At 41.1% G+C, this 23,460-nt stretch overlaps 1 protein-coding gene across 1 annotated transcript in view; it reads left to right on the top strand.

Annotated features, from left to right (window-relative positions):
- The window catches only part of PLCH1 (phospholipase C eta 1), a 254,591-nt gene that overhangs the window by 201,824 nt on the left and 29,307 nt on the right, over nt 1-23,460 (top strand). The window contains exons 12-14 of the mRNA XM_059888850.1: nt 10,387-10,548; nt 15,188-15,259; nt 18,308-18,399. Coding sequence (XP_059744833.1) covers nt 10,387-10,548; nt 15,188-15,259; nt 18,308-18,399 — 326 coding nt within the window. The remainder of the gene's footprint in view (nt 1-10,386; nt 10,549-15,187; nt 15,260-18,307; nt 18,400-23,460) is intronic.

Consider the following 23,460-nt stretch of genomic DNA (forward strand, 5'->3'; position numbering starts at 1 on the left):
TGTTAAAAAAACAAACAACCCAATTAAAAAGTGGACAGAATATCTAAAGAGACATTTCTCCAAAGAAGACATACAGATGGCCAAGAGTCACATGAAAAGATGCTCAACATCACTGATTATTAGAGAAATGTAGATCAAAACTACAATGAAGTGTCACTTCACACCAGTCAGAATGACCATCATAAAAAAAAAAAAAAAACCCTACAATAAATGGTAGAGAGGTAGTGGATAAAGGGGAGCTTTCCTACACTGTTGCTGCTGCTGCTGCTGCTAAGTTGCTTCAGTCGTGTCCAACTCTGTCATTGTGACCCCATAGACAGCAGCCCACCAGGCTCCCCCATCCCTGGGATTCTCCAGGCAAGAACACTGGAGTGGGTTGCCATTTCCTTCTCCAATGCATGAAAGTGAAGTCGCTCAGTCATGTCTGACTCCTAGCGACTCCTACACTGTTGATGGGAATGTAAATTGGTGCAGTTCAGTTCAGTCCCTCAGTCATGTCTAACTCTTTGTGACCCTATGGACTGCAGCACTCCAGGCTTCCTTGTCCATCACCAACTCCTGGAGTTTACTCAACTCATGTCCATTGAGTCGGTGATGCCATCCAACCATCTCATCCTCTGTTGTCCCCTTCTCCTCTTGCCCTCAATCTTTCCCAGCATCAGGCTCTTTTCAAATGAGTCAGTTCTTCACATCAGGTGGCCAAAGTTTTGGAGTTTCAGCTTCAACACCAGTCCTGCCAGTGAATATTTAGGACTGATTTCCTTTAGAATGGACTGGTTGGATCTCCTTGCTGTCCAAGGGACTCTCAAGAGTCTTCTCCAACACCACAGTTCAACAGTATCAATTTTTCGGCACTCATCTTTCTTTATAGTCCAACTCTCACATCCATACATGACTACTGGAAAAACCATAGCTTTGACTAGACGGACCTTTGTTGGCAAAGTAATGTCTCTGCTTTTTAATATGCTGTCTAGGTTAGTCATAACTTTCCTTCCAAGGAGTAAGCATCTTTTAATTTCATGGCTGCAGTCACCATCTCCACTGATTTTGGAGCCCAAAAAAATAAAGTCTCTCACTGTTTCCCCTTCTATTTGCCTTGAAGTGATGGGACCAGATGCCATTATCTTAGTTTTCTGAATGTTGAACATAAGCCTACTTTTTCAGTCTCCTCTTTCACTTTCATCAAGAAGCTTTTTAGTTCTTTTTCACTTTCTGCCATAAGGGTGGTGTCATCTGCATATCTGAGGTTATTGATATTTCTCCTGGCAATCTTGATTCTAGCTTGTGCTTCTTCCAGCCCAGCATTTCTCATGATCTACTTTGCATATAAGTTAAATAAGCAGGGTGACAATATATAGCCTTGACATACTCCTTTCCCAATTTGGAACCAGTCTGTTGTTCCATGTCCAGTTCTAACTATTGCTTCCTGACCTGCATATAGGTTTCTCAAGAGGTAGGTCAGGTAGTCTGGTATTCCCATCTCTTTGAAAAATTTCTGCAGTTTGTTGTGGTCCACACAGTCAAAGTCTTTGGCATAGTCAATAAAGCAGAAATAGATGTTTTTCTGGAACTCTCTTGTTTTTTCAATAATCCATCAGATATTGGCAATTTGATCTCTGGTTCCTCTGCCTTTTCTAAAACCAGCTTGAACATCTCAAAGTTCACGGGTCATGTACTGTAGATTGGTGCAGCCATTATGCAAAACAGTACAGAGGTTCCTTAAATAAATACTTAGGAATATATCTACCTAAAGACACTAAAGACCTATATATAGAAAACTATAAAACACTGGTGAAAGAAATCAAAGAGGACACTAATAGATAGAGAAATATACTATGTTCATGGATTGGAAGAATCAATATAGTGAAAATGAGTATACTACCCAAAGCAATCTATAGATTCAATGCAATCCCTATCAAGCTACCAACGGTATTTTTCACAGAGCTAGAGCAATTTCACAATTTGTATGGAAATACAAAAAACCTCGAATAGCCAAAGCAGTCTTGAGAAAGAAGAATGGAACTGGAGGAATCAACCTGCTTGACTTCAGGCACTACTACAAAGCCACAGTAATCAAGACAGTATGGTACTGGCACAAAGATAGAAATATAGATCAATGGAACAAAATAGAAAGCCCAGAGATAAATCCATGCACCTATGGACACCTTATCTTTGACAAAGGAGGCAAAAATATACAATGGAGAAAAGACAATCTCTTTAACAAGTGGTGCTGGGAAAACTGGTCAACCGCTTGTAAAAGAATGAAACTGGAACACTTTCTAACACCATACACAAAAATAAACTCAAAATGGATTAAAGATCTCAATGTAAGACCAGAAACTCTAAAACTCCTAGAGGAGAACATAGGCAAAACACTTTCCGACATATATCACAGCAGGATCCTCTATGACCCACCTCCCAGAATATTGGAAATAAAAGCAAAAATAAACAAATGGGATCTAATTAAAATTAAAAGCTTCTGCACAACAAAAGAAACTATAAGCAAGGTGAAAAGACAGCCTTCAGAATGGGAGAAAATAATAGCAAATGAAGCAACCGACAAACAACTAACCTCAAAAATATACAAGCAACTCCTGCAGCCCAATTCCAGAAAAATAAACGACCCAATAAAAAAATAGGCCAAGGAACTAAATAGACATTTCTCCAAAGAAGACATACAGATGGCTAACAAACACATAAAAGATGCTCAACATCACTCATTATCAGAGAAATGCAAATCAAAACCACAATGAGGTACCATTTCATGCCAGTCAGAATGGCTGTGATCCAAAAGTCTACAAGCAATAAATGCTGGAGAGGATGTGGAGAAAAGGGAACCCTCTTACACTGTTGGTGGGAATGCAAACTAGTACAGCCACTTTGGAGAACAGTGTGGAGATTCCTTAAAAAACTGTAAATAGAACTGCCATACGACCCAGCAATCCCACTGCTGGGCATACATACTGAGGAAACCAGAAGGGAAAGAGACACGTGTACCCCAATGTTCATCGCAGCACTGTTTATAATAGCCAGGACATGGAGGAAACCTAGATGTCCATCAGCAGATGAATGGATAAGAAAGCAGTGGTACATATACACAATGGAGTATTACTCAGCCATTAAAAAGAATACATTTGAATCAGTTCTAATGAAGTGGTTGAAACTGGAGCCGATTATACAGAGTGAAGTAAGCCAGAAAGAAAAACACCAATACGGTGTACTAACGCATATATATGGAATTTAGAAATATGGTAACGATAACCCTGTATGCGAGACAGTAAAAGAGACACAGATGTATAAAACAGTCTTTTGGACTCTGTGGGAGGTGGGGGGGATGATTTGGGAGAATGGCATTAAAACATGTATAATATCATATAAGAAACGAATTGCCAGTCCAGGTTCGATGCAGGATACAGGATGCTTGGGGCTGGTGCACTGGGACGACCCAGAGGGATGGTATGGGGAGGGAGATGGGAAGGGGGTTCAGGATTGGGAACGTGTGTACACCTGTGGTGGATTCATGTTGATGTATGGCAAAACCAATACAATATTGTAAAGTAATTAGCCTCTAATTAAAATAAATAAATTAAAAAAAAATTAGAGGTACCATATAATTCAGTTATACATATATATATGTTTTTCAGATTTTTTTTCACTTGTAGGTTACACACCAAGTGTTGAGTAGAGTTCTCTAAGATGTATAGTCCCTGTTGATTATCTATTTTATATATAGTAGTGTGTATCTGTTAATCCCAGCCTCCTAATTTATCCTTCCCCCAGGACACCTTTCCCTTTTGGTAACCACAAGTTTATTTTCTGTCTGTGAGTCCCTTTCTGTTTTCTAAATAAATTTGGAAACAGAGCTTATTTAGACCTGGACTGCCAGGAAAGTCCCAGGACCTTGTTGTATATCTACATATATCAGTTTAAATCTGCTAATCCCAAACTAAATAAATTCATTTGTATCCTTATTTTAGATTCCCATATGGTATCAGTCAATCGGCTCTGTATTATAAGAGCCTATTGTATCAGTCAGTCAATTGATACATATGATATTCATCTTTCTCTGTTTGATTTACTTAGTATGGTAATCTTAGTTCCCTGTGCTGTGTAGTAGAACTTGGGTTTTTCTTTCTTAAATTTTTTGGCCATGTTGTGCAGCATGCAGGATCCTAGTTCCCTGATTAAGGATCAAAGCCACATCCCCTGCAGTGGAAGCATGGAGTCTTAACCACTGGACAGCCAGGGAAATCCCAGGATCTTGTTGTTTATTCATTCTATATATATCAATTTGTATCTGCTAATTCCAAACTCCCACTCCCAATCCTTCCCTCCTGTTCCCACCAAAGCAAAAATTTGTTTGCTAATTCCAAACCCCCCTTCTCCTCCCCCTTAGCAACTGCCCATCTGTTCTCTGTGTCCCTGATTCCATTTCACAGATAGGGTCATTTGTGTCATAATTTAGATATCACAATAAGTGATATCATATGGTATTTGTCTTGTTACACTGCTTAGTATAATAACCTCTAGTTGCATCCATTTTGCTGCAAATGGTATTATTTCATTCTTTTTTATAGCGGAGTAGTATTTCATTGTATACATGTACCACATCTTTATCTGTTCCTTTGTTGATGGACATTTAGGTTGCTTCCAGGTCTTGGCTATTGTGAATACTGCTGTTATGAACATAGGGTGTGTGTATCTTTTCAATTATAGTTTTGTCTGGATATATGCCTAGGAGTGAGATTGCTGGATCATATGGTAATTCTAGTTTTAGTTTTCTGAGGAACCTCCATACTATTTTCCAAAGTGCTTCTGCCCATTTTTTGATAGGGTTTTTTTTTTTTTTTTTTTGGTAGTGAGCTACATGAACTGTTTGTATATTTTGGAGATTTATCTCTTGTCGGTTGCATTGTTTGCAAATATTTTTTCCCATTCTGAAACTAATATAATACTGTAAACCAACTGTACTTCAATTTTTAAAAGGGAATAGTGACTTTTCCTGGTTGGAAATATCAGCCACTCTTATCCTCTGCATAATTTTGACTTACTATGTACTAAAGGAATGAAATTGCTGTTTAACTGAAGGAAAAAAAAGGAAAATGATTATCATGATGGCTGAGTTAAGTTCATACTCAGTAAAGAACTCAGAATAGTGCCTGGCACATAATTTATACTCAATAAATGTTAGCTAAAATCAGTAACAAGAATAGCAGCTGTGTCATGATTATTGCTAATGTAAGTCCTGAGCAGAAGAAGATGTTTCAATGGGAGCTAAAGGAGCAGGCAGGAGAGGACAGGAGTAATTGCAGAGCCTCGGATAGCTAAGAGGACGCTGCTCTTCAGCCCGACACTCAGGTAACCAGCTTGGAGAGCTCTAAGGCTGTCACAAAGGGCAGCTAAGGTATTATCCTTCCTGTCTGCGGCTCTAGTCCAGAGAGGGGAAAAGACATTTGGGGATGGTGAGATATTCCAGTGTTTTTGCTTTTTGTTTTTAAAGTCGAGGCCTTCAACTTTGGCTGCACATTGGAATGACGGGGAAGCTTTCAAAAATCCCACTGCACTGGTCCCAGCCCAGAGATTCTGTGTCTTCAGTCTGGGCTGTGGTCCCTGGCGATTCCAATGTGCAGCCCAGGTGAGCACCGGTGTCTGAGGGAGTTTCTCTTTACAGGGCAGCCCTCTATCTGACTCCCTCCTGCTTCTGGCTGCTCCCCAGCCTGGAAGTGGTCAGCTCTCTCTTTTTCCAGTCACTTTCATAGTACCCTGGAGATGAAACAAAAATGTGTTTTGTGTTTGATTTCTTATTTGTGGTCAATATTCCTAGGTCATATTTACTTCTGGAGAAGGCAATGGCACCCCACTCCAGTACTCTTGCCTGGAAAATCCCATGTACGGAGGAGCCTGGTGGGCTGCAGTCCGTGGGGTCGCTAAGAGTTGGACACGACTGAGCAACTTCACTTTCACTTTTCACTTTCCTGCATTGGAGAAGGAAATGGCAACCCACTCCAGTGTTCTTGCCTGGAGAATCCCAGAGACGGGGGAGCCCAGTGGGCTGCCGTCTCTGGGGTCGCACAGAGTTGGACACGGCTGAAGCAGCAGCAGCATATTTACTTCTCAGAAATGGCAATTAGGAAGCCCGACTGGGGCTCAGGTGGAAACTACCCCAGACCATATTGAAGGTCTGCCCTCCCCTCTCCCTATTCCTCCTGCAGCATCCTCTCTCCCTTGTGGGCTCAGGGAACAAAAGAGCAAGAGGCATGACTTTCTGCTCTGGTCCCTGCAGCATCTGCAGAGTGGCTGACAAGTCACCAGGTCAAGTGTCCATCTCAGCTTTCCTTCAGTATTGATAATATACTAGTGAAACCTCAGCCACACATTTATTTATTCTCGGTGCTGTAAATCACAGGGAAGGAAAAGACCAACAGGCAGAAATATCATTCCTTCAGCTGCTCCAAATGTTGAGAGGATGTGAAATGAATAATTATAGCCTTTGTATTAAGTATTCATTATTTCACCAGCCCCATCGCCCCAGCTTTGTATTTTCAGCCTTGTTTGCTGCTGGTAAAAGTGTTTGGGCATAACTGCCACAGTTCATCTCCTCATTGTCTCCAACTCCTCACATATCCCTGAGCCGGGGAAGGAAGCTGATGCTTATTGGGGAGTGTTTGTGTAACACTGAGCACACTCATGCTCTTACACACTTTCTCCTTTGGACCTTCCAACACATGTGTTCCTTGCAGACTTTGGGTTACTTGATGAAACGTATTGGTACTTTGAGACCTGAACTTCCTTTCTCAGATTCATTTCTGACCTTAAGTGAAACCTACTGTTTTTCTCCAGTAGATTTGTGATGATCTATTCCCAGGTGTCACATAGGAAAAAAGATTATCTAAAATATGAGCCTGTTCATGATTAATTTCACTCAGAAATTTATCTTTTTCTGTAACAGTAGAACTTATCTTTTTCTGCAGCACCATGTAGTGAAATACACAGAATTTCGAATTGGAAGTCTTAGGCTCCAACTCACACACTTCATGTGTGTTTGGACAAGTCATTGAATCTTTCTGCCTGTACTCTTATGATTAAAACTGGACTAGACCTACACAGTCTTAAAGGGTCTTACACAGCTCAAAGGAAGCATTGTCATATAACCATGCTTTGTGAGCCACAATACAATGTATAAAGTCTTAGCTGTTTCATCGGTGTCCTCAGTATTTTCTCCATGTTCATGTGGTTACTAGTTCTCACTGATACTGTTTTCTCTAGGCTTTTGCTCACATTGGAATGATTTGTGGCCACCAAAAGATGTGTCTAAGTCCTACTCTCTGGTACTTATGACTATGACCTTAATTGGAAAAAGAGTCTCTGTAGATGTAACTAGGTTAAGAATCTAGAAATAAGATCATTCTAGATTAACTCTGCTGCTGCTGCTGCTAAGTCACTTGCTGCTGCTGCTAAGTCACTTCAGTCGTGTCCGACTCTGTGCGACCCCATACACGGCAGCCCACCAGGCTCCCCCGTCCCTGGAATTCTCTAGGCAAGAACACTGGAGTGGGTTGCCATTTCCTTCTCCAATGCATGAGAGTGAAAAGTAAAAGTGAAGTCGCTCAGTCGTGTCCCACCCTCAGCCATCCCATGGTCTGCAGCCCACCAGGCTCCTCCATCCATGGGATTTTCCAGGCAAGAGTACTGGAAAGCAGCCACCTTTTATTAATGTTAGGAGTGGGGACACACCAAAGGCCATGTGAAGACAGAGGAAGAGGCTAGAGTTCTGCTGCCACGAGCCAAAGAAAGCTTGGCACCACCATAAAATGAAAGAAGTACGGAAGGATTTTCCCCTTAGAGGTTATAAGAGGCTGAATGTAGCCCTGACAATAGCTTGCTTTCATAGTTCTGTCCTCTGATGCTGTGAGAAAATAAACATCTCTTGACTTTAAGCTACCAGGTAATTTATTACAGCAGCCACAGGAACCTAATACACTCTTCTTTTTTATTTTTTGCATTTAAAAAAAGAATTTTATTGGAGGATAATTTCTTTACAATGTTGTGCTAGCTTCTGCCATATATCATCATGAATCAGCCACGGGCGCACACATCTTTTAAGACCTGGCTCCAGTGTCCTCTGCCCCTGGAAGTCTCTGCTGCATTCCCAAGGCTGGGGGCAGTGGCCCTCCTCCTCACACCCATGAAACCCCTTACATCTGTCACCCTACTTGCACCTGTTATGTAATTATCCACTGACGTGTCTGTCTCCTCGGTGACACTGAGAGTTCTATGACAGTGGGATTGTGCATTATCAATGCTTTCATCTTGCATGTAACAGCTCAGTATGTGTTTGTTTTATGCAAAATGCTCTCAGACTCTGTCATCTTTATTAAATCCCCCACCAGCACATTGACCTTAATGCTTGTAGTGGGAACTGATGTGCCTGGGTTTCTGCTATAGTTATCTTTCATCTTTCTGCACACGCTGCCTGGTTAATATTAGTTCTACAATGTGATCCAGACACTTGTCTACTCAGAGTCTCTCAGCAACTCCATACCTCTTGACCACTGGCTTTCAGGTGTCTCCACAGCCTGGCCCCAAAGTACTTTTGCAGTTTTATCCACCATTACCCTCCTTCATGGGGACTTCCTTGGTAGCTCAGTTGGTAAAGAATCCGCCTGCAATGCAGGAGACTCTGGTTGGATTCCTGGGTTGGAAGATCCCCTGGAGAAGGGAATGGCTACCCTCTCCGGTATTCTGGCCTGGAGAATTCCACGGACTGTATAGTCCATGGGGTCTCAAAGAGTTGGACACGACTGAGCGACTTTCACTTCACACCCTCCTTCATGAACTTCTGCTCCATGAAAACAAAGCTGTTCCTGTGTTCATAAAACACACTTTGCTAATATAAAATCTTTACTAGAATGATGGGTGATAGGAAAGCCCATCTCTTCATCACTATTGAAGTTTTAGTTGCCATACAGAGTCCCCCCCTACCCCACCTTTCTATGAGGTCTTTGTGGTCACTAGGGCAAAAATGCCATGTTCCTTCTCAGAACCACTGTTGTGTGGTCATTTGTGCCTTTTGCAGGCAGCTGTGCAGACCAGGGTAGGTTATTTGAGGACATGCCTTTGTTAGCCTAATGCGGTCTTTGCTGATGTCAAGGGCCAGCTCTTTTCCATCTCTGCATCTCCTGCAGGACCTGAGGGCCTCTAGTGCCTCATTCACTGGGTATATTAAAGATATTCATACATGTGATGTTAATATAGGGAAATTCAATAACCTCTCCTGATGTAGCCTTTTTTCCCCTCCAATTTCCCTTTGTATTTATATTGCTTTGCCGTTATAAGATTTTGTGAAAATGAATGTTATTACTGAAAAACTGCCTGTTCTGTATTTTAAGTATAATAACCTCTTAGTAACAAATTTGCAAGCAGAAAAAAATGGGTCTTAAACTTTTAGTGAGGACTAGGGGAATTGTTTTGGTGGAGAAGTATTCCTTACCTTTGGATGCGTTGGCCTCTAACAAGTGGTTGAAGAGTTCACAGAAGAATGTTGGACACTGGGAGAGGGGTTAGGAGCTGAGAAGGAGAGGAGAGGTGGGCAGAGCTTGGGCCATTAGCTTCAGGTAAAACAAGGGACCACAAAGCTGTGCTGCTAAGCAGACTTCTAGGAAATCTGAGTCCCTTGATCATCTAAAAATTGTACAAGTTATCTGGACACAAGCAGATCTTTTTTATCCAAAACAGTTGAAGTTAGTTGTCATCTTAAAGTAATTACAGTGCCTAGTCATGGCACAGGTCAATAGTGAGTTCCCTCCAATTACATAGGGGTGCAGAGATAGGAAAGAAATTTTATCTCAGAATAATCCTTGCTTCCAGAGATTTCTACAGCACTCTTTTCCCCTCAGTGAAGGAAGCGATTTAAGTAGCATATGCTTGCTCAAATTTACCTGTGTATTGGGTTGGCCAAAATGTTTGTTCAGGTTTTTCCAGAACATCGTATGGAAAAATCCAAACACGCTTTTCAGTCAACCCAATAGATGTAGAAAACCTAGTCTCCAAAAGACCTGAGTTTGAATCCTGCCTCAGTTACTTACTGGCTTTGTAACCTGGAGCAACTTATTTAATTTCTCTAAGCATCAGATTCTATATCTCTGAAATGGAAATGAGGATAACACTATAAGGTTACTGAAAGTTGAATGCAGCCATAGTCATCATTATTTTATGGGATTGGTGGAGGGCTGGCGGGAGATGGACAAAACTGGTACAATAAGCTTAACTCCTTACGGGTAGTTGAGAGAGAAATTATAGCAGCAATGCTGGTTTGAGTGAAGGGTGCGTTCTAAGTGACTCTGTGTTTCTTAAGAGACATGATTTCCATTGCTTAATTCTTTGCAGAATAATGGGACCACTGAGCATCAGGTGGAATCTTTCATAAGGAAAAAACTGGAGTCGCTGTTAAAAGAATCTCAAATTCGAGACAAGGAAGATCCTGATAGTTTCACAGTGAGGGCACTCCTGAAGGCCACGCATGAAGGCTTAAATGCACACCTGAAGCAGGTATACAATTCCCTCTTGTGCTTGTCCTCAACAGGAAAAAGAAAGCACCTCATGCTTTGTTTCTGATCATCTGTCTCTTTTTGGAATGCTTCTCCAGTTTCTTCCATTTCTGCCCTTATATTGTGGGAAAAATGAAAGTCTCCTCCTGCAAAATGATGTTAGAAATAGTGAATAATAGATTAAAGGGCATGGGTTGGGGTAGACCTGCTTCACTGGATCCTTGGGACAAAGCCCCATGTCCCTGCAGTCACCCCTCAGTGAGTGCTCAGGTGAGGTTGAGGGCTCATTCAGGCGGCCTCCATGCCCTATTGATCACACCTCCTAAATGTGTATCTGTCCACCTCTCTTCTCTATGGCATGTCCTCATTCAGGCTAATGTCAACTCTCACTTAGACTTCTCTTGCCCTCTTTCAATCTAACCTCCTCTCTGAAATCAGCAAAAGATTTTAAAAATGCAAATCTGATCATGTCACTCCACTGTTCAGAATTTTTCAGTGGCTTCCTGTTATGCTTGGGATAAATGACAGACTGTTTAACAGGGCTTTCAAGGACCCACATAATTGCATTCTCACCTACCTCTCCAGTCTCATATCTCCCCATTTCCCCTGTCACACCACCATCCACAATTGTCACACCAGCCACAATCATCTAACTGCCTTGGTCTTCCTCACTTTCCATTTTCTCTACTTGAAACACTCCATTCCCACATCTACTCTAGCTAACTTCTACTTAGGCTTTTAGATTCCAGCATCTATGTGGTATTCTGAATAAGTCTTGCCTTGACCCCTAGATTACGTTAGTTATCCCTTTTATATTGTTGATGGTAGTCTGCTGTATCTTCTTTTTAAAGAAGTTTATTTGCAATTACTTGTTCAATATTGATCTTCTCAACTAGACTATAAGATCTCATGAAGGCAGGAACCATGTCAGTCTTGATAACCATTATTTTTCTGACTTGTCTAGTGCCTGGGACTTGTTATGACCCTCATGCATAGTTGTTGAATGAATGAATGGTTTAGGCTCTGGGTGAGATTTTTATTCTTCCTCCTGATAAAGTACAAATGGGCAAGGGAAAGAGATGGTGGGTTTATTGATGTTATCATGGCAGGACATTGAGGGCATTTATTCTGGCTCAAAGGAGATCCATGTGGTCTCTGGCTAAGCTGATAGCAAAGGCCTCCCCTGCTACTGCTGTCTGTCCTCCAGGGCTCAGCATGCCCCAGCAGAGGGAAGATCATTACCCTTGGATCTGAGTGACCACTCAGCATTGGTGGTTACTTTCTAGACCCTACAGAAGTCCAGCCATTCAAACATCTTGTTGATTCTCAGGTCTGCTTTGCTTCCAAACATAGAAAAACCTCATTCAAAATGGCTTAAATAATGAAGAAAGATGTTGGGTTAGGTAAGTGGCAAGTTCATTTGCAGAATGGCCTTCAAGGTGGGCTTAATTCAGAGGCTAAGCAGGGTCATCAAAGACATGTCTTCTGTTCTAGCTACCATGTAATTAGCATTATCCCCTGTCAGTTTTCCCCTCTCCTGGTGGTTGCAGGGTGACTGCCAGCAGGCCCCTGAACTATGTGTTTCTTGGTCCAAGCCTGGAGAGAGTGAAACAGTGGATATGCCTCATCCAACAAACCAGAATTTGTACTGACTTCTGGACGGGCAGCTTAGCTCATTTGATGACCCCTGAGCTGATCCCTGTGACCTTGTGTATGTGTTCTCCTTGGAACAGTAAATCAGCATGGGCATAGGATAGCATTGGCTTGCTGATGCCAATGATCACTTATCCCTGGAACTGGCACTTCTGAAACTCCATGCTGGATGGGCAGAATGAATTGTTGGGGGACAAACAGAATGTCAATTACAGCATCACTGCCCTACAGTTTATCATACAGTTTTGTGTTTTCTTAAACATTTCTGTAAATAGCTGTAAGCCTCACCCCTTCCTCCCTGGCCTCCAGCCTCTATTTTCAACCACACAAATGTCTGTTAAATCACATTTGGTTTGCCCAGCTTGATTTTTCTGCTTCTTGTTCCTGGTGAACTCTCTTTGGCTAATCTGGACCAATCACTTCCCCTTATGCTTTTGGAGAAGTCTTTGCTCCATCCTGGATCATCCCAACTGGAAAGGCAACAGCAGGTCTTAGAGATTTTTGAAGAGACAAAACAGGTTCATCTTTCTTTTATAGAAGAGATCCTAATGGTAATTTCCTCATCAAGTAAGATGGCAGGGGACTTCATATTTCAGATATATGGTAGGACAAAGCTCATCCTCCTTTTTCTTGTTTTTTACTCTCCCTTAAATCTGGGTGACTGCAAGAATGCATTAGACTTGCATAAAGTAAATGGAGCCTGTGACTTAAACTGACTACAAAGTGTTAAGATTTTTTAACCCTGCTGTCGTGTTAGTTTTTCAAATATGGTTTTGACTCAGTGGGCAAGCAAAGACAGGTTACTGTTGAGAGAAGTCTGTCTGTGTCAGATACATATGCATATGTGAAGCCAAGCCTGAGAACATGCTGTGGGGTTCAGGACGACACTCACGTCAGCTTCGTTCCCCCCGGATCAGCACCCAGCAGTGCAGTAGAGTGTGCTACTCTGCCATCTTTTTCCTGGAGATCCCTGACATAAAATAGCAATGAAATCTCATCCTTTACACTGGAAGAACTTAGTATATACAGGAAGGATGCTTACCTTAAGTCCTTGAATCCACCCCTTTTTTACATCCCAGTTCTGGTCATGTGGGTAGCCTTAATAGGTCCTTAAATAGACTTTTCCAGCTCTCCCAAGGTCCCACTCCCTCCATTCTCTCATTTATACAACTACTACCGTAGTGATATTTCAGAAATACGTGTCTGACCATGTTATTTTTCTATCGTAAACCATTCAGAAGCTGTTCATAGCTTGGAGGATAAAGTTCACATTGCAAGCTATAGCCCAAAAGACGATCCAACCCCTGCTCTGACTGGTCAACTAATGCATGTGTATAATATAAACACACACACCCCACTTAGTTTCCTGGAAGGTACCATGTTTACAGCATTTGGCCTTTGTGTTCACACTTTCCTGGGCCACAGCACCCTTCTTTTTCACATCATGTAGACAATGTCTACCTATCTTTGGCTTTAGCTTTTGTAACATGTGCCCTTAGAAGTCCTTCTTAATCTGCCTTCTCTGTCATGAGGCAGCATGCTGGACCTTCCCCATCATAGTCTTGTTCAAGTGTGTTATGATCATTTGTGTTCATCATTAAAGTGCAAGCCCTGGGAGGAACAGGGTCTGCCCCTCTCTTGCTTGCTGTCTCCGTTGTATACATGTCAAGCTCTTACCATGATGTCTGATCCATTAATTCAATTAACAGTGTGGTGTTGATGCTCAAGGAGAGGTCAAGTTGGGGAGAGATATTTGTATATACTTTTACATAAAGAGGGAATATAGAGTAGGGGAGAGGTAGCAAGTCAGACAGGAGACTTAGAACTATACAGAATCCCTGTTTTATCATCAACTGGCTTTGCAACTTTGGGCATGTTATCTAACTTTGCTATACTTTAGTTTTTATTATCTGTAAAACTGGGATTTTAATTACAGTTGTCTCTAGGCATGGTTGTATATATTAGAATTAGAGAATATATGTAATGTACTTGGTATAGTCCTTGGGGCATAGTAGGTGCCTGTTAAATACATGACGTTATACCTCAACCTGCCTGGGACAGCCCCACTTCATACCTGTTGTCCCAGTGTCATTACTAAAAGTGCCCCATTTTACTCTTCAGAGTCTTGTTTTGGACAATAGATGACATGTTCCCCTACTGAGGAATGAGCTACTAGAACTAGAAAGGAACTCAGAGGTTAATTGGTGTATTCTTCCCCGCAACTCACAGATAAGAGAACTGAGGTCAAGAGAGTGAGTTTTGCCAAAGACCTGTGACTACTTGGTGGCAGAATTGAGTCTTCTAACTTGGAGAGCAGAGTTACTTCTATGCCACATCTGAACTACTTTCTTAATTCCAGTGTTTTTGAAGGGTTAATGATCAGCTTTAATAGATCTTCAAAGGCAGTCAATACATATAAACCAGCTAATATGTATAAACCTGTAAACCCGCTACCCACCCTTCTCCAGCATTTTCTGAACTACCTCTTTCCCCAACCCAGCCTCCCTCTTCTGAACTGCATCTTTAATTAGTTTCTATAGATATATGTAGATGCTCTCCCTGACCTTTTGATTTGGGGTGGTTTTGCTCACCCACCCACATTCTTCCCTTTTATGAGATGATCTCTGTTCAACTGGAAGTCCTAGGAGGCAGGGAGGGCCTATAGGTGTCCCCCTAGATCATGTGAATCACCTAATACATATTTTTAGGGATGGCAATTGGATAAGAGCCTAAACCCTTTTAGCAGGGTGGCTTTCTGTCCCCTGGGGTACAGACCTCTAGCCTGTGCATGTCCCCCTCTCTGAAGATGGACACAGCACCTGCAGGGAAGTGGAGGGCAGAGCAGGAGGAAATGAGCAGCACTTGCTTGCTGCCCACCTGGAGGCAGAAGGAGAGAGGGGCCCCATTCCCTTCCACCAGAATTGAGGATGAAACAAAAACAAAGAAGATAAACAATCAAACAATCGTATTATGCTTTATTTACTCAGCATCCAGATGCAAAGGAAAGTGGAAAGAAAGCACATGGACGATCCCTCATGACCAACTTCGGAAAACATAAGGTAAATGAATTAAGAGTGATAATTTGCATAACTCAGTTAATTTAAAGAGTCGAGAAGGTAACAGGAGAATATCATCATGACCTTGGAATAACTGTAGATTCCTTAAACAGGACCCCAGAAAAGGAAAAGATTGACAGTGAAACTACTTTAAAATTTAAAAACTTCTGTTCATCAGAAGTATGAAAGAGCAAATAGCATACTGGGAAATAATATTTTCACTACACTTATCACACAAAGGACTTATATCCTGAATATATTAAAATATCTCTACAAATCAATAGAAAGCACCCTAATTTTTAAAAAATGAGCAAAAGACTTAACTGTGCTTCACAATAGAAGATATTCAAGGGACTGATATGGAAAAACCCTGATCAGCCCTGGGGAATGTAAATTAGAATGATGTTGAGATTCTGCATACATCCTCCACAATAACACCCTCACAGTATCTACTCAACCACTCTGTGAACCATGAGCGGCTTATCAGCTCTATTGTTAGGTGTGTGTCATGAGACTGAAGCAATGATATTTATAGGGGTCTTATTTGTAATAGTACAAATAGGAAACAGTTCAAATGTCTATCGATGATCGAATGAATAAGAATGATGGTGTATTCGTGTAAGAGAATATCAGCAATGAGAATGACAAAACTACAACTACATGCAGTAGTGTGATCTTTGTAAACATGACATTGAGCAAAAGAAGCCAGACCCAGAAGAGTGCATATAGTTTGAGTCCATTTATATGAACCTCAAAAATAGGCTAAAAAAAAAATCTATGGGGTTAAAGTCAGGATAGTAGTTACTTCTGGGGAGAAGGTGATGACCAAATGGGAGAATCTGAAGATTTTGGGGCAGATAATATTTCATTTCCTCATTTGGGTGGTTTCACATGTGGAAAGTCATCATGCTCTACACGTACAGTTCTTGTACTTTTCTAAGTGTATGATACGTCAATAAAAAGGTAAAGCAGTTATTAAGTGATGAATTTTATGCATGAGGTTTCCCAAGGCCATTTCTTGTACTTTAAAGAACGTTGTACCTAGAATTTCCTGCCCATCAACAGGATAATTTATTAAAAGTTTGGACAAAATAGTCATAATAAACTGAAAACAATAAAAATGTTCTCCCATATAGACTGCTTAAGTAAATTATGATTCATTCACACAGTGGACAATTATGCCATTGAAAGATGATCTCTCTAAAGAGTTCAACATGCAAAACCTTAAAAAAGTAAGATGAAAACTGATTATATGGTATACTAATGATGATGTATCAAAACTTCATATAAAGAAAATATATCATTGTTTCTCCAAATACCTGTTGTTGATGATTATTACTTATTTCTGCTTTTTGCATTTTATATTTTAAAATGAACCTGAGAAATAGATTTATTATTTTTGTAACTCTTCAAATTGCTAATTGTATATGGAATTGAAGAATATTTCATTTCTTGATTACAACTACTCATTTAAATTAAAATTATTTTCCAAAGTAAAGCTTTTATGGAGTGCTTCAGCTACTACAGAATCAGACTTTATTATGTCTTAAGTCATAAGAATGAATGTCCTCAAGACTTTATAGGTTATTTTTTAAAAAGTTAATAGTATTTTAAACTGAAAGTTTATACAAAGTTTATACAATTTTCCATGCCATCTTATTTAACCACCACAAAAATAGTAATCCTTTAAGATAGATGTTATTTTTCTGCCCTTTAGAAAAAGTACAATAAGAAACTTGAGAGATTAACTGATTTATCAGCTTGGTGAGAGGCCAGTCTGAAACAGGAGCTCATCAGATGCTTGGGTTCCCACTCCAGGTACACTGTTGTGCTCAAGGCATAACCAAGACCTGAGAAGGTTCCAGACTAAATTGGCGCCTTGCTGCCAGTGCAGTAGAGTGCATTTATGGCAATAGTGTGGCTTGCTTTTTTATTGATTATGAATGAGGAAATCTGGAAGGCAATTTGGTCCCATGGTAATGTGGGGATGGAATCCCTTTCCTTTTCTAAGACATGTTCCCCAGATGTCCAAGGTACTTGCCTAAAAGTTTTACCTTTGTTTGTAGAAGCTGAGTTTTTGGTGACATGGTTTTCTGCAGTTGGGTACCTCCCCATTGTTTGTGTTGTTGAGATATGTGTTGCTAAATATTGGATTTATTTCCAATGTTGTGGGGATGAAACTGCATCATTGCTAAGGTTTTGGGTCTAACAGCTAATCTGTCCAAAGACATCAGGTTAGTCCTACAGTCTTTCAGCCTGAATACCATAGGTAATAATCTTCATTCTGCTCTAGAAATTAAAATGGGTCAAAATCTCAAAAGAACAGTTTGACTTAGATGAGTTTTTGAGTCCATACTAAACAAAAGCAGGAATGGTAATTATTCACTAAAAAATTACTGCTTTTGTCTTTTTTTTTTTTTTAATAAAATCTGCCTTTTATAAGTAATTCAAGAGGAACAGTGAGCTTTCTATATGAGGACATTTTATCCCTTACAATCATTTAAATATATATTACAACTTGACTCTACCCCTCATAGAAACCTTTAATGCATGACTAATAGTCTAAGATCTATATTTTATGTGCCTTAGAAGTCAGTTTTACAGCATGAAACCATCAGTTTTGCCTTGATTATTTTAAGATAATTTTGGCCAAAGACACTCTTGTTATTAGGCTTCCCACATGGGTCAGTGGTAAAGAAACTGCCTGCCAATGCAGGAGCCACAGGAAATGAGGATTTTATCTCTAGATTGGGAAGATCCACTGGAGTAGGAAATGGCCACCGCTCCAGCTTTCTTGCCTGGGAAATCCCATGGACAGAGGAGCCTGGCAGACTACAATCCATAGCGTCCCAAATGAGTCAGACACGGCTTAGTGACTAAACAGCAAATGCTTGTTGCTAAAGCAAGCTGCAATGTTTGGTCAATTCTTTTCCTCCAGGTTACTGTCCTTGTGTGTCTATGTATATTTTAAAGTTCATTTCATTTTCTGTATATTATAGAGGTACCTGATGCAATGAGTTTGTGTTAAGTTTGCTCTGATTTTTCTGGCAGAAAACCACAAAATCACGGTCTAAATCTTATAGTACTGATGATGAGGAGGACGCACAGCAGAATCCTGGCAAGGAAACTGGCCAGCTGTACCGGTAAGAAAACTCCCCATGTTTCTTACTCAGGCTCCCAGGACCTCTCTATCCCCATCAGCTTGGCTGGTTAGTTGTATGTATCTGGAAAATCAGATCACAAAGTAAAGGGCTCAGTGCAGTGGGACATGTGATCAGGATATGAGATGAAAATATATGTAGGGGATTTTACAGCCTGATGTGCAGTGGGCTCTTAATAAATGCTGGCTTTAACAGGCAAGAATCCCTTAGAAGAAATGAAGTAGCCCTCATAGTCAACAAAAAAGTCCGAAATGCAGTACTTGGATGCAATCTCAAAAATGACAGAATGATCTCTGTTCGTCTCCAAAGCAAACCATTCAGTATCACGGTAATCCAAGTCTATGCCCTGACCAGTAATGCTGAAGAAGCTGAAGTTGAACGGTTCTATGAAGACCTACAAGACCTTTTAGAACTAACACCAAAATAAGAAAAAAGATGTCCTTTTCATTATAGGGGACGGGAATGCAAAAGTAAGAAGTCAAGAAACACCTGGAGTAACAGGCAAATTTGGCCTTGGAGTACAGAATGAAGAAGGGCAAAGGCTAACAGAGTTTTGCCAAGAGAACACACTGGTCATAGCAAACACCCTCTTCCAATAACACAAGAGAAGACTCTACACATGGACATCACCAGATGGTCAACACTGAAATCAGATTGACTATATTCTTTGCAGCCAAAGATGGAGAAGCTCTATACAGTCAGCAAAAACACGACTGGGAGCTGACTGTGGCTCAGATCATGAACTCCTTATTGCCAAAGTCAGACTTAAATTGAAGAAAGTATGGACAAACACTAGACCATGCATGTATGACCTAAATCAAATCCCTAACTATTATACAGTGGAAGTGAGAAATATGTTTAAGGGACTAGACCTGGTAGAGTGCCGGATGAATTATGGACAGAGGTTCATGGCATTGTACAGGGGAAAGGGAGCAAGAAGGTCCCCAAGAAAAAGAAATGCAAAAAAGCAAAATGGCTGTCTGAGGAGGCCTTACAAATAGCTGTGAAAAGAAGAGATGCAAAAAGCAAAGGAGAAAAGGAAAGATATACCCATTTGAATGCAGAGTTCCAAAGAATAGCAAGGAGAGATAAGAAAGCCTTTCTAGTGATCAAGGCAAAGAAATAGAGGAGAACAATAGAATGGGAAAGACTAGAGATCTCTTCAAGAAAATTAGCAATAGAATGGGAAAGACTAGAGATCTCTTCAAGAAAATTAGAGATACCAAGGGAACATTTCATGCAAAGATGGGCTCAATAAAGGACAGATTGCAATAGGTGAACCGTGAACTTCCGGATGTTCAAGCTGGTTTTAGAAAAGGCAGGGGAACCAGAGATCAAATTGCTAACATCCGCTGGATCATCGAAAAAGCAAGAGAGTTCCAGAAAAACACCTATTTCTGCTTTATTGACTATGCCAAAGCCTTTGACTGTGTGGGTCACAATAAACTGTGGAAAATTCTTCAAGAGATGGGAATACCAGACACCTGACCTGCCTCTTGAGAAAGCTATATGCAGGTCAGGAAGCAACAGTTAGAACTGGACATGGAACAACAGACTGGTTCCAAATAGGAAAAGGAGTACGTCAAGGCTGTATACTATTACCCTGCTTATTTAACTTATATACAGAGTACATCATGAGAGACGCCAGGCTGAAAGAAGCACAAGCTGGAATCAAGATTGCCAGGAGAAATAATAACCTCAGATATGCAGATGACACCACCCTTATGGCAGAAAGTGAAGAGGAACTCAAAAGCCTCTTGATGAAAGTGAAAGAGGAGAGTGAAAATGTTGGCCTTAAAGCTCAACATTCAGAAAACGAAGATCATGGCATCTGGTCCCATCACTTCATGGGAAATAGATGGGGACAGTGGAAACAGTGTCAGACTTTATTTTTCTGGGCTCCAAAATCAGTGGAGATGGTTATTGCAGCCATGAAATTAAAAGATGCTTATTCCTTGGAAGGAAAGTTATGACCAACCTAGATAGCATATTCAAAAGCAGAGACATTACTTTGTCAACAAAGGTCCGTCTAGTCAAGGCTATGGTTTTTCCAGTGGTCATGTATGGATGTGAGAGTTGGACTGTGAAGAAAGCTGAGCGCCGAAGAATTGATGCTTTTGAACTGTGGTGTTGGAGAAGACTCTTGCGAGTCCCTTGGACTGCAAGGAGATCCAACCAGTCCGTTCTGAAGGAGATCAGCCCTGGGTGTTCTTTGGAAGGAATGATGCTAAAGCTGGAACTCCAGTACTTTGGCCACCTCATGTGAAGAGTTGGCTCATTGGAAAAGACTCTGATGTTGGGAGGGATTGGGGGCAGGAGGAAAAGGGGACGACAGAGGATGAGATGGCTGGATGGCATCACCGACTCAATGGACGTAAGTTTGAGTGAACTCCGGGAGTTGGTGACCCCAATTCATGGGGTCGCAAAGAGCCGGACAGGACTGAGCGACTGAACTGAACTGAACAGAAGAAGATTTAAGAAGAGGTGGCAAGAATGCACAGAAGAACTGTACAAAAAAGATCTTCATGATCCAGATAATTCATGATGGTATGATCACTCACCTAGAGCCAGACATCCTGGAATGTGAAGTCAAGTGGGCCTTAGGAAGCATCACTATGAACAAAGCTAGTGGAGGTGATGGAATTCCAGTTGAGCTATTTCAAATCCTGAAAGATGATGCTGTGAAAGTGCTGCATTCAATATGCCAGCAAATTTGGAAAACTCAGCAGTGGCCACAGGACTGGAAAAGGTCAGATTTCATTCCAATCCCCAAAAAAGGCAATGCCAAAGAATGCTCAAACGACCGCACAATTGCACTCATCTCACACGCTAGTAAAGTAATGCTCAAAATTCTCCAAACCAGGTTTAAACATTATGTGAACTGTGAACTTCCAGATGTTCAAGCTGAATTTAGCAAAGGCAGAGGAACCAGAGATCAAATATCCACTAGATCATCGAAAAAGCAAGAGTTCCAGAAAAACATCTATTTCTGCTTTATCAGTGCCAAAGCCTTTGACTGTGCGGATCACAATAAACTGTGGAAAATTCTGAAAGAGATGGGAATACCAGACCACCTGACCTGCCTCTTGAGAAATCTGTATGCAAGTCAGGAAGCAACAGTTAGAACTGGACATGGAACAACAGACTGGTTCCAAATAGGAAAAGGAGTACATCAAGGCTGTATATTGTCACCCTGCTTATTTATCTTATATGCAGAGTACATCATGAGAAACGCTAGGCTGGATGAAGCACAAGCTGGAATCAAGATTGCCGGGAGAAATATCAATAACCTCAGCTATGCAGATGACACCACACTTCTGGCAGAAAGTGAAGAAGAACTAAAGAGCCTCTTGATGAAAGTGAAAGAGGAGAGTGAAAAAGTTGGCTTAAAGCTCAACGTTCAGAAAACAAAGATCATGGCATCTGGTCCCATCACTTCATGGCAAATAGTTGGGGAAACCGTGGAAACAGTGGCAGACTTTACTTTTGGGGCTCCAAAATCACTGCAGATGGTGACTGCAGCCATGAATTTAAAAGACACTCCTTGGAAGAAAAGTTATGACTAACCTAGATAGCATATTAAAAAGCAGAGACGTTACTTTGCCAACAGAGGTCCATCTAGTCAAAGCTATGGTTTATCCAGTGGTAATGTCTCGATATGACAGTTGGAATATAAAGAAAGCTGAGTGCCGAAGAATTGATGCTTTTGAACTGTGGTGTTGGAGAAGACTCTTGAGAGTCCCTTGGACAGCAAGGAGATCCAACCAGTCCATCTGAAGGGAAATCAGTCCTGAATATTCACTGGAAGGACTGATGTTGAATCTGAAACTCCCATACTTTGGCCACCTGATGCGAAGAACTGACTCATTTGAAAAGACCCTGATGCTGGGAAAGATTGAAGGTGGGAGGAGAAGGAGACGACAGAGGATGAGATGATTGGATGGCATCACCGATTCAATGGGCATGAGTTTGAGTAAACTTCAGGAGTTGGTGATGGACAGGGAGGCCTTACGTGCTGCAGTCCATGGGTCAGAAAGAGTCAGACACGATTGAGCGACTGAAATGATCTGAACTCTAACATCTGTCAGGTAAAATGTATCTTCGGAGGAGAAGGGCCACATGAACTAGCACAAAGGAGCTTTACAGGAGATTGAAGTAGAAGACAGATGATAAGCACATGAGAAGAGCTGGGAATCTGAAATCAGCCAGACTTCAAACTCTTGTTCCTCCAACTTTTACATGGGGCTATGTAGGCTCCTCATTTATATCTATTTCATAGGGTCACTCTAAGGATTAATGGACTTCAATTGTTTAGCCTGATGAGCCCTACCCCAATTAACTAAGTGCTGAAAAATATTAGCTGCTGCTCTATTATTTGTTGTTGAGTCATTAAGTCGTGTCTGACTCTTGTGACCCCATGGATTGTAGCCCACTGGGCTCCTCTGCCCATGGGGTGCTCCAGGTAAGAATACTGGGGTGAGCTGCCATTTCCTCCTCCAGGGGGTCTTCCTGACCCTGGGATCAAACCCATGTCTCCTGCATTGGCAGGCGGATTCTTTACCACCGAGTCACCAGAGAGGCCTGCTTTATAATTGCTGGTAGAATTTGGGATGAGTAAAATGATCACAATTTTAGAACCCAAATTGTGATACATGATTTGATATAGGATTTTCTGGAAGATTATACATACAGTAAGTCTCACAAAGGAATATAAATTATATGCTTCATAGATAGACAGATATACAAACGTGCACATCCACACACACACCTTGGCTTTATTGAAAGACTAAAGCAAAACTGGAGGCATAGAGGTCCTGTAGGAAAGAATCACTTAATGTTGAATTCAATTTTGTATTTGAGCCTCACTTCAACAGAATGTCCATATATAAGATAGTAGCTAATTAGTAAGGGCAAAGAAGATGTGTATGGTCCTTACCCTTAGGGTACAGAAAATCCAATATGTATAAATAGTTAAAGGATATAAGAGAATAGAGTCACTTTCCAGGAGACCTCTGCTGTGAATGTTCTCAAATATAAGTTTGA

The sequence above is a fragment of the Bos taurus genome, chromosome 1, assembly GCF_002263795.3.
Source record: "Bos taurus isolate L1 Dominette 01449 registration number 42190680 breed Hereford chromosome 1, ARS-UCD2.0, whole genome shotgun sequence".
Taxonomy (NCBI): domain Eukaryota; kingdom Metazoa; phylum Chordata; class Mammalia; order Artiodactyla; family Bovidae; genus Bos; species Bos taurus.